The sequence below is a fragment of the Panthera onca genome, chromosome E1 (assembly GCF_046562875.1).
Source record: "Panthera onca isolate mPanOnc1 chromosome E1, mPanOnc1 haplotype 2, whole genome shotgun sequence".
In the NCBI taxonomy this organism is placed as follows: domain Eukaryota; kingdom Metazoa; phylum Chordata; class Mammalia; order Carnivora; family Felidae; genus Panthera; species Panthera onca.
This window is the reverse complement of record NC_138352.1, coordinates 32,352,360-32,364,610: the sequence shown is the minus strand read 5'-3', so window position 1 is coordinate 32,364,610 and position 12,251 is coordinate 32,352,360. Positions and strand designations below refer to the sequence as shown.

At 49.0% G+C, this 12,251-nt stretch overlaps 1 protein-coding gene across 3 annotated transcripts in view; it reads right to left on the bottom strand.

Annotated features, from left to right (window-relative positions):
• The window catches only part of SLC43A2 (solute carrier family 43 member 2), a 39,943-nt gene that overhangs the window by 9,395 nt on the left and 18,297 nt on the right, over window positions 1-12,251 (bottom strand). For all 3 annotated transcript variants that reach the window (XM_060646905.3, XM_060646904.3, XM_060646906.3), the window contains exons 6-9: window positions 4,294-4,386; window positions 2,762-2,895; window positions 2,476-2,678; window positions 1,875-2,021 (exon numbers count right to left, since the gene is read on the bottom strand). In XM_060646905.3, coding sequence (XP_060502888.1) covers window positions 1,875-2,021; window positions 2,476-2,678; window positions 2,762-2,895; window positions 4,294-4,386 — 577 coding nt within the window. The remainder of the gene's footprint in view (window positions 1-1,874; window positions 2,022-2,475; window positions 2,679-2,761; window positions 2,896-4,293; window positions 4,387-12,251) is intronic.

Genomic DNA, 12,251 nt, shown 5'->3' with positions numbered 1-12,251 from the left:
AACTTCCTCTACTTCTCAAAGCTGACTGTTTGAATGTGGGAAACAGTTGGGAAAAAAAAATCCTCTTGAGCAGCAAAAGATTTCTTAGAGAACTGGAGTGAAAGTCCACGACTCAGCAGCAGGGAGATTTGCCTTCTAAGAGCCAGTGGGCCCTCACTTCACTTCTCGGGGCCTGAGTTTATAACAGAGGGTGTTTAGACACGATAGATCAGCTTTCCCCAGAGTGCGGTCCACAGATTTTAATGAGCGTTATACCATAACAGTGTTCCTGTGGTGGAAGTTTGGGGAAAAATCATTGGACAAAACAAAGTTAAATAGGTTATGTTTTCCTATAGGGCTCTCTTAGGGCCTTCACTGTGTCAGCGTCCATTATGAAATTTTGCAAGGGCACATGGTAACTTCACCACAGGACATCCATTTTCACAGTGGAACCAGTGTTGTCCAGGTCCCTTTGTCATCTTTCCCTTTTGTTAAAGCTGTTTTTTTTGTTTATTTTTGAGAGAGAGAGAGAGTGAGAGAGAGACAGAGGCAGAGTGTGAGCAGGGAAGGGGCAGAGAGGGAGACAACAGAATCCAAAGCAGGCTCCAGGCTCTGAGCTGTCAGCACAGAGCCCGACACGGGGCTCGAACTCATGAACTGTGAGATCATGACCTGAGCCGAAGTCGGACGCTCAACCGAGTGAGCCACCCAGGCACCCCTCTCTTTTTTTAAGTTTATTTATTTATTTTAAGAGAGAGAGAGGGAGAGCGCAAGAGTGCACATGTGCATGGGGTAGGGGAAGAGAGAGACAGGAAGGAGAGAGAGAATTCCAGGCAGGCTGCTCACTGACTCATCCCCTTTAAAAACTGTATTTCAGGGGCACCTGGGTGGCTCAGTCAGTTGAGCGTCCGACTCCTGTTTGTGGCTCAGCTCATAATCCCACGGTCGTGGGATGGACCCCCTCATCGGGAGATGGGTGTGCAGCCTGCTTATGATTCTCTCTCCCTCTCCCTCTGCCCTTCCCCCATTTGTGCGAATGAGCTCTCAAAAAATTTAAAAAAATAAAAATAAAACACATCAAAAAACCTATATTTGATTCCTTGTAACCCCTAGTGTAACTACCCCTAGGGAAAACCAACTAAACCAACAAACAGTTGCACACCAGTGAGAATGCCAATAAAAAGGATTTACCGACTGTGTTTGTCCAGCTTAGGGATGACTAAAGCTGACTCAGCTCAGGCCCTGAGGAAGTACTGATTTTCTTTGTAGAATCAAAACCTCTAATCAGCTGAAGACCTTCTGTGCTGTTTTAGAAAAGTGGTGTGTGCGTTATCAGCTCTGTTTACCGAACTTGACAAGCCTCGACTGGATCACACGCACAAGGAAGCCGCCGCCCAGCCTTGCCTCCCAGTTCTGGGTACAGACCCTGAGTACCCAGCGGTGTGGGCCACCCCTGCCCCTTCGCACAGAGCCTCTCCACGGCCGTGCCTGCGGTTTCCCAGGGCAGGGAGACCCGTGGCAACGGGGCTGACTGCCTGTCTTTCAACAAGCTCTCAGGTGGAGTACTCCGTTCCCCACAGTGTTTTCATTCACAAACAGGCTTGCCAATGGCCCCGAGGCAATGAAAAACATACGCCCCACACCCTGAACACATGTAATTATTTTAGTCCCCCTCCCCCGCCTCTAAACCGGGAAATTCTAATGGCAACGGGAGAGAACAGTGGGGGCCAGCTGGGGTGAAATGGCTCTCATCAGCAGTGAATCCTTTGGAGCCTGCCATTTTCCAGACTAGTATCTTCCCGGCGGTGGGCTTAACCTCAGGCGGGTAGGAATGAGCACGGATCGCGGGGTGCCCTCTTGTGGGGAAGTGCATCGAGGTCGGGGGGGCCACCTACCTACATCCTGGTCACCGCTGACCAGGAACTTGAGGATATTGTTCATGGCGCCCATGTAGAAGATGAGCCGTAGCTGTGTGATGCACATGGTGACCAGGCTGAGCAGCAGGATGGGGCTGAACACGCTGTGCATGAAGGAGGGGGCCGCTGCGGGGAGAAGACCAGGGGTGCTCAGGAGAACCGACACCCCTACCCGCCCCACCCCCGGCCCACAGCCTACCCACCGTCCAGGGGAAGCCTGATTTGCTGACCAGATCACCCTATGCTGGATGCAGGGATGGGCCCGGGGGAGGTTAAATGTGTGGGTGCTGGACTTGGGTCACCCAGGTGTGTGAAGTGAGTTGGAAGAATCCCTTCCCCATTCTGGGCCTCAGTGTGCTCATCTGTCAGCCCGGGTGCAGGGTGCCGCCTGCCCTCTGGGGATCAAGTGGGAATTAAGTGAGATGGCACCCACGAAGCCCTCAGTTGCTGCCGGCCCCGGCGAAGGGGTTTCCGGGATGGGTTGGCCGCCTCCTCCCCACCGCCGAGGTGCGGGTTTGGGTGCAGACAGCCCCGCCGACGTCCTAGGCAGGCCCTGAAGGTGAGGTCACGAGGCAGGTACCTGCGGTGTCTGGCTGGCACTTCACCTCCAGGTCGATGGTGGACAGGCACAGCTTATGGCCCTCCTGCAGTGCCGCTTGCTCCTTGCTGCTCCTCATGGAGCTGCCCACGCTGAGGCGGCGCCCCACCGTGGTCACCTGCTTGTAGAACTGCTTCCCTGTGATCTTGTGGTCAAAGCCCAGCCAGCTGAACTTGATCTTCACCCTGGAGGCCACAGGAGAGTGTCCATCGGTGCTGCCCAGGACCCTGGCCAGGGCGGGGGTGGGGCGGACGGCACATCCACTTACGAGTAGTCCATGTCCTCCGGCCCTGGGAAAGGCTCCAGGGGCCAGTTCAAGAAGCAGTTGAGGAAAACCAATCCAGAGCAGCCGGCCCAGACCACGAGGATGATGATGAAGGAGGCACCAAAGTCGTAGATGACCTGACAGGCACAATGGGGTAGGCGCAGGGCCAGGGGGCAGAGTTAGCAGAGGGAAGCCACGGCAGGTGGCGGGCAGGGGGCATCTGTCAGCCCTGCTCTTCCTGCGCTGAGCTGCGTAAGGAGGCATGGCCCCGCCAGCCTGGGTGTCTGGTCGTCAGAGGCCCCGCATCCCAGCAATCCCAGCTTGCCCTGGCACGTCGTTAACCCCCTGTGCCTCCAACTTGGACCACATGTCACCTCCCTGGAGAGGCCTTCCCTGACTGCTTCTGTCACTGTCACCTCACAAGTTCACAGTGAACAGCCCTGGCTGAGATTACTGACTTCTTGATTACTTTCCTAGTCTGTTACTAGTCCAGCTCCTTGAGAACGGGAACCTGCTAGCCTTGTTCACGGATGTGCCTTGAAGGGTGCACGTGGCAGGTGCCCCAAAACACCCAACAAGCAGATGGATGTCTCACTTTGCTCCTGTCTGAAATGGGCATAACACTGTCCTGTAGCCTCAAGGAGCTGCAGATGTGATCCCCAGAGTGCTCAGTACAGGGCCTGGCAGGTGGGAAGCCTGCTGAGCAAGCATATTAGCCGTTGTTGTCACTGTTACCATTTATTTCCAGCACAAGAGTTGCCAGAATCCTGGCAGACAGCTGCCCAGCTCCCCAGGGAGGGGACCAGTGGTTAGACAGCAAGAAGAGGTAGAGGAGGAACTTGCAGACTTCTCCACACTCCGGAAGGGTGAGAACGCCTAGGAGGCCACAGCATGGCTCGCTCCACACCCTCCAGGTACCTTGATTCCCCGGTGGCCAGCCCGCGTCTACGACTCCTCCTCCTTATCCATGGCCTCCCCGCCATGTATCGCAGGAAAGGGGTTTTGATTTGGTGCTGAGACCACAGGTGGGACAAGCCCCTTTCCAAGACTTGGCAGGGGCAACAGTATTTGGAGCGGGTGCCGGGGCTGACAGACTGTGAGGTGTTTGCTTCCTCCTGACCCTGTGTGACTTCCATGGGCTCAGAATCCTGCCTGGGAGGGAAACAGCTGAACCAACTTAGCCAAGAGCAGCGCTCTGGCTAATGAGGAGTAACAGCCCAACAACAACAGACCTGGGGGTGGGGTGACCTGGGACAAACCCACCCATCCCTCTTCTCTACCCCAGCCCAGAAATGCAAAGGCGGCCTGCGGTAACACCCTGTGTGATATGCTTGAATTTTCCGTCTCCCATGGCTCAGTGGTTTTCTTTTCTTACTCTTGTGGTGGCCAGGTGCATCCTCCCAGGTGTGGGTGGTGGGGAGGGGCGAACCCCAGAACCCACAATTACTTCCCTCTTCAGAGGAGGCTGAAAGAGCCTTGGGAGAGGGCTCTGCTCAGACATTAGGACAAGAGGGTGAGGCTGGTCACACCCTCACCTTGATTCCTGGGAAGGTGACTGCTGAGGAGGCATAGGATCCAATCATCAAGGCAATAAACGTGGACCGAAGGTCACCAAACATGTTGGGTAGCTGAAAGACAAGAAGCAAGGGAGACCTGCTGAGAGAATGGGCAGCCGACTGGTGGGGGAGGCTTGGGGGAAGGAATCAAGGTATCCTCAGGTTCCATTTCTTATCAGCTCTCCTTCCTGTGTCATTGAGGGGGTGGTGTGGGGAGTGGGTAATTACGGCTTTTCATCTGGGACTTAGTTTGATAAGGGGAGGGGAGATTAATGCAGAACTCGGAGACCGGGTCAGACTCTGAGCTGTTGGACTTCCTGGCTGGTGAGTGTCCCTCCTCTTTGCTCATGCCAGGGGCCTCTGCGTCTTTGCAGGGTTTCATTGAGATGCCAGCGAGCAAAGTCGGGAGCCTCAGGCATCCCTCAAAGGGAGCAAGCCTGTTAAAAATAAGAATCTATTTGGGGATGAGAGTGTCACTGTATACATAAAAATATCAGTGTCCCAGAAGGACCAGATGTCAGCAAAAGCTGCTTTTGGTTCTAAGACAGTAAGCTTCTGGAAGGTGCCGATCTGAATTCTACAGTTCCTCAGGGCTGACAGGGGAGCCAGCCTAGTCTGGGATTCCTGCTTCTGGTTTTTAAGTGCAAGGAGAGCCCTCCCTCTCCATCTCACATTTTACCCCAGTGATGGGCATCGGAGGAGACCGATGGCAAGAAAGACTCAGTCTCTTGTCCCAGCGAGGTCGCTCACACATCTCCTATCAGCTCATTCTGGGCCTACCGCCACAACTTCAAAGCTAAGACCCACCCAGCCCGCGATTCTACACAAATCCAGGCACAGTAAATGTGACAACACAGTCACCGAGGCAAACAGACCTAGGGCAAAGTACATCCTCCCAAACAGCCAGTTTGTATCTCCTCTCCCTTGCCTCCAAAGAGACGGAACTGCCATGCTGTGAAGCTCTCCTGTCCCACGTCCACAGTGTCCAGAGCATCAAGATCACTCTCTGTGTAGCTATCCAACCTGCTTCACTGAATTCAGGCTGTTCATATGGACCTAATCTATGACCCCCTCTCCCATTTGTCCGGAATCACATTGGGGTTTTCTTAAACACGGAACACTGCTGCCTGGGAGCCAATCCATTGTTGCTGAGTGCAGGCAGTTTGAACTGGCCTTTCCTGCCCCTCATCATTTCTGCCTGTTTTGCCCACAATTAAAAATGAGGAAGGGACATCACCAAAATTAAAAGCTTTTGTGCTTCAAAGGGCACCATCAAGGGGCTCCTGGGTGGCTCAGCTGGTTGAGCATGCGCCTTCGGCTCAGGTCATGATCTCACGGTTTGTGAGTTCGGGCCCTGCGTCGGGCTCTGTGCTGACAGCTCAGAGCCTGGAGCCTGCTTCGGATGTTGTGTCTCCCTCTCTCTCTGCCTGTTCCCTGCTTGCACTCTGTGTCTCTCTCTCAAAAATAAATAAACATTAAGAAAATTAAAAAAAAAAAGGCACCACGAAGAAAGGGAAAAGACAATGCACAAAAGAGAGAAAATGTCTGCAAATCATACATCTGATAAGGGACATGTGTCTATACACTATGTATATATAAAAGACTCCTAAAATTCAATAATAAAAAAATAACCTATTATTTATTTATTTATTATTTATTTTTTTATTTTTTTTTTTTTTTAACGTTTATTTTTGAGACAGAGAGAGACAGAGCATGAACGGGGGAGGGTCAGAGAGAGGGAGACACAGAATCTGAAATAGGCTCCAGGCTCTGAGCTGTCAGCACAGAGCCCGACGCGGGGCTCGAACTCACGGACCGTGAGATCATGACCTGAGCCGAAGTTGGCCGCTTAACTGACTGAGCCACCCAGGCGCCCCTAACCTATTTTTTTAATGGGCAAAAGATCTGAACGGACATTTCTCCAAAGAAGATCTACAAATGGCCAATAAGCATATGAAAATCCACTCAGTATTATTCATCTTAGGGAAATGCAAGTTGAAACCACAATGAGATAATCGCTTCATGCCCCCTAGGGTGGCTATAATAAAAAATCAAATAATAACAAATGTTGATGATATATATAGGAAATCAGAACCCTGATCCACTGCTAGTGGAAATATAAGATGGTACACAGCCACTTTGGATAAGTCTGGCAGTTGCTCAAACAGTTAAACACAGAGTTACCATATGACTTAGAAACTTCACTCCTAGGTATATACCAAAAGAAATGGAAACAAAATGGACTCACAAAATTGTGGCAGCATTCAAAAAAAAAAAAAAATTGGGAGGCACCTGAGTGGCTCAGTCGGTTAAGTGTCCGACTTCGGCTCAGGTCATGATCTTGCAGTCCGTGAGTTCGAGCCCCGCGTCGGGCTCTGTGCTGACACAGCTCAGAGCCTGGAGCCTGCTTTGGATTCTGTGTCCCCCTCCCCCCACCCCCTCCCCCACTCGTGCTCTGTCTCACTCTGTCTTTCAAAAATAAATAAATGTTAAAAAAAAATTGTGGCAGCATTCTTCACAATAACAAAGAAGGGCAAACAAGGCCAATGTCCATCAGTAGATGAATGGGTAAACAAAATGTGGTCTATTTATGCAATGGAATGTTATTGAGCCACAAGAGCAAATCAAGTACTGATACCTACTACAACATGGATGAACCCTGAGAATATTATGAGAGATGAAAAAAACAAGTTACAAAAGACCGCATATCGTATGACTCCATTTACACGAAATGTCTAGAATGGGCAGATCCATAGAGACAAAAAATAGATTAGTGGTTGCCCAGGGCTGGGGTAGAGGAAGCTGGGAGTGAATAGGGAGGAAATGCCAATGGGTACAGGGTTTCTATTTGGGGTGATATAATTGATTACAGTGATGGCTGCATAACTCTGAATGTACTAAAAACACTCGATTGTACACTTTAGGTGAATTGTATGGTATGTAAATTTGTCTCAACATCACTGTTAAAAAATACATGAGTAAGATACATAAGATGATTTGGGGTCCCAGGATTAAAAAGGAAAATGAATAAATCTATAGTGTATGGCCAATAAGCCATTCTATGGCATAGGGCCAGGGTGGCCATCTAGGCTCCCCTAAGAATTCCAAGCACACAAAGAGCTCTTCTTCCAGCCTTGACATAGAGTGGACCCTCTGTCCACTCAGGCTTCTCAGATAGGATCAAAGGGGGATAGAGAGCATATTGAAATTTCCCCCAGCAGGAAACAGAGGCAATGTGAACGCTCATGTGTGCCCGGGAACACCTAGGTGACTACTAAAAGTGCCTAATCTTACTCTTTGCACACCTGCTTCCCAGGTATGCTGCGGTTCAGAGGACATGCCTCTGTTCCTGAGCTCACATATTCGGGCTGCTCTGTGCTGGCTCACCCAGCAAGGCAACCTTGCAGCGGAGGCATTTCTGGGGTCATATCCGCCCCAGGGAGAATCCAAAGATTTGTTCTGCTTATATGGAAGGAAGGAACTGTTCCAACCTGGGATGCCACTCCAGCCATGGGAAATAAAGGAAGAAAGGGATCAAAGAGGCCTTGGAACCGAACCAGAAGAGTGCATGGAGGCCAAGCGCCCGGTACAGGAAAGGCTACTTGGTACAAAGTCAAGCCAGAAAAACACTCTTGTTGCCTGTAGTCACCTTGAAGCACAAAAAGGTATCTCCCAACTTTTCAACAGGGCTGGGAATACTCTTAAAAAGGAGACAGCTTGCTAGCTAGCCTTTTTCCTTCTTAAGCTCAAGTTTGCCTTAATCCTAACCTAGGCTAGAGGCCAACAGAACAATGGACTCGGGCTAGCATACAACCCTGGCCTGATCTTCTGGAGTCTTCTCCCCAGAAAATATCCAGGGCAGGGAAGAACAGGAAGCTGAGAAAGAGGACTGACTTCCCATCTGCCCATGGATGAGGCCCTTGCCCTCATACCTAGACAAGGACAGTGGCTTTTTAGCTGTCCAACTTCTCCCTGCCTAGAACACTCTTAGCGACACCAAGAAAATTTGCCCCAACATGTTATTTTGGTCAGTAGGGCGATTCTTAGGGGGAGTATAGCCTCAGGTCAAACTGTACTACACAGTGTTCTCACCAACACCTATATCCTTTATTTTAAATTAGGGTTATTTTTTTCTGATTACAAAAGTAATGTATGTTCATTGTAAAACATTTGGAACAAAGTATACATAAAGAAAGCTTAAAATAAAAATCCCCCTGATATACCCATTAACTATTTTTTATATATTTCCCATTAACCTTTGTCTTATAAATAACTGTAGCTTTTAAACAAAACTGGGATCATATGCTACATGTCGTTCTACAATTTTTCCCTTTTACTTGATATATTATGTTTTCTTTCCTTTTAAGTTTATTTAAGATTTTTAATTTTTTTGTTATTATTTTTTTAATTTTTAAGTAATCTCTACACCCAACATGGGGCTCGAACTCACGACTCTGAGATCAAAAATTGCGTGCTCCACTGACTGAGCCAGCCAGGCACCCCTATAAACGCTTTCTAACTTAGTATTCACCTTCAACATAATTTGTAATGACTGTCTGGTATTTCCTTATCTGGATGGTCTATAATTTATGCAACCACTTCTCTGATGTTGGAATTCAAGTCCTTTTTAATTAACATTCTTAAAGATAAGCCTATGTGCACATAGCTATTATTCCCTTAAGGTAAATTCCCAAAAGTAGAATCATTAGGCAAAAGGGAATACACATTCTTAAGTTTTTGTGATATCCTGTGCCAAACTGCCCTCCAGAAAGTTACACCAATTGATAACTCCCACCAGAAGTACAGTAGAGTGTCTATTTCACTGTATCCACTTTGGCATTTCGTGTTATTTTTAATATTTGCCACTTTACCAACATCCTTGTTTTAAAATCCATTTCTTTGTATATATGGATGAAATGAATGAGTAATATTTGCTTCAAAATAGTCTGGATGGTGGGTAGAGACAGGAACAAAGCAAGGCTGGTTGTGAGTTGATAATTGTTGAAGTTCAAGATGGGCACATGGGATCATTATACTATTCTAATACCATGTATATATTTAAATTTTTCCATGACTAAAAAATGAAACTAAAAAATTTACATTTATTGGTTACTAATGACTTTCAACATTTTCTATAATTTTTTAAATCAGCCATTTGTATTCCTCACTTGTCCTTTTCTCCTATGAGGATGTTAATCTTTTTATATTGATTTCATATAGGCTCTTTATATATTAAAGACAGTTACGGTTTGTCCATAGAGTGCAGGTATATTTTCCTAGTTTGTCATTTAACTTCTTAGTTACTTTACCTTCTTCTTAGTTCATGGTGTTCTTTTGATCAACAGAAGTATTTAAATAGGTAGTCAAAGTGTGTGTCAGCTTTTAGGGCCTACGTAGAATTTCTGTCAGATGAAATCTCTCTGAAAGAACATCAAGGGTGACCTTGACCAATGAACCCCAAAGTACAAACATCCTGACAATGTCAATGTGTGGTCACAAAAGAATAGCAAGCACAGGAGAAGAGAGGGTTTCCCTAAGGACGCTAATTATTTTTTAAATGTTAATACTAATTGTGTTTTTCCTTTAAGCCACTTCCTTCCCTTCCTCCTAAAGCTGTCATGCCTGCCAGGAGATTTTCCCCATTTGCCATGCCCAGAAGCAGCTTGATTAGATGATTTTTCTTATTAAGTAATAATATATAATAATATGGCATAATTATATTAGCATAATAGCATATAATAATAAGACAATAGCATTATCATAATAATAGCAACGATTTTTAATACCTACTGTAGGTATTATCTTAAAAACCCTCAAAACAACCTTCCAAGGTAGGTTCCAAGGGTCACTTTTTACACTCACTTGTTGGGTATAAAACTCTAGGATTAGAAAAGTCGAGGGACACCCTCAAACCGGTAAGGGTCAAATTTGGGATTCAAAGCAGGTCAAGCTTCCGTGCATAGCCACTGGACTACTCTGCCTCTTGGAAATCTGAGTTTGGTCCCCAGGGCAATTACCATCACCTCTCAAGCTTCTATTTGTTCCTTATTAAGCACTCTGTCTGCTCTCCCCACTAGAGTTTTTTTTACGTCCCTTCCAATGCTCCTTTTGGACCTACCTGCCCCTTCCCTCCTCTTGACCTCCCCGTGGTCCAGGGCCACACCTTCAAGTAGACTTGCACTTGCCCTTGGACTTTCTCCTATTTCCTCCTCATGTCTGTCTCCTCCCATTCTGGTCTCCTCCCTCCCACCCTCTCCCTCCTTCTGGCTCCAAATGACCTCATCTGCACATAATGGCTACTCAGAAGCCCTGATGATGGAGTGATGGCTGGGCACTGAGCAGAGTGCCTTAGTGCGGGCCTCAAGCGCTAGGTGGAGAGGGAAGAACGAGCTCTTCTGCCAAGTAGGAAGCTGGAGCCAGGCTACAATGACAGACGACAGGGGAAAACACTCAGCAGGAGGGGTTTCCTGATTCTGGATTCACAACTGCATTCACATGGGGGGAAGGCAGGTCCCCTCCCCACGCTCTGGGTGCTTCCCGTAGCCACTTCTGCTGTCTGCAAGGGCTGGGGCTGGAATAGCTCGCAGGGCAGAACCCACGGCCTAGCTCACTCTAGCTCACTCGGGGATACCAGTGGTGACTCATTCTCAGCCCCGTGGCTGCACTGTAAACAGGCCCTGGCTCTGTGACCTTCCCAGAGGGGAAAACAGCAGCTGCAGGCAGCCCTCCCCTGGAGTTCTGGCCACAGAACATGGCTACTGGACAAGAGGACCCAGAGGCCTAGGCTCCGTGATGGTGAGGACTGGCTAGCGTCCTTGCAGGACCCTAAGATGCCTCTCTACTCAGGGGCCCCAAAGACAGGCCTTGGCTGGCAGGCAGGGACAGAAGGACCACCGTATAGCCCCTCGAACTGACTTTCCAAATCCATGGTCCCCCAAGCCCACCAGCTAAGGGTGCACCCTGGCCCTCAGGGAAAAGACACAAGGCCCCTTCCAGAGGTGGCTGATGTACACACCCAGAGCCCTGTACAACTTGTATAGGCCGGGATCCAGGTACCAGTCTGGACAAGCAGACTCAGCAAAGCTAGGCTATTTCCTAACCCCAAACAACCGGGCAGCTCCAAGCACACACTGCCAGGAAAAGGTCCTTGTGGTCACCTTTCCGCTTCACTGCTGTAGGGGTGGGGAGGAGGGGTTCCACTCCCGAAACCACCTCATTTGCCTTCCCAGCCAGGGCCAGCCCTGCCGATGCCTCCACTACACCTTCTGTTCACCCCCGAACATGTCACATGGTGAACAAATTCATAAGGCAGAACTCTCGGATGGGGGAATTTTTCCCAGGTCGGTGGCGATCAGCTGGTTAGTGGGCTCTCAAGGCCCGGGATAGAAGCTAAAAGACAGAGCTGGCTCCGGGCACTGAAAGTCCTGCTCACCTGGCACTTTGGCCTCCCAAAGTGGGCTCCCAGAGAGCTGGCTGGGGTGCTGTGGGGATTTTCTCCTGGTGGTAGAAATGGGCCAGCTGAGCAGCAACGCCGAATTCCCATCCCCCCACCAGGGGGCACATGCTTCACTGCTGTGCCCTATTCCTTTGCCTCACCTCTTCTTGGTATTTAAAGAGGGATATTTATTCTGTTCTCCTCAAACTCTAGTCCCAACTCCCATGGGATCATTTCTTCCTCAGATTTAAAGTCAGACTTCAGTGAATCAAATAGGAAAAGCCCACAGAGAAATTTTTCATTAAGGAGCCTGACAACAGTTTGGAACCACTTTGCTGAAAGGTTTCCAGCTCAGAACCCACTCCCGCCGACAGGGACAGGGGGCAGAGTAATGAAGTGGAAAAGATATGTTCACAATGTTGGTCGCATCTGCTCCCATCTCTAAGCAACCCCGGGCCCTGGATCGCAGGGTGGCAACCCAAAGATGCCGCCTCAGCCGCCG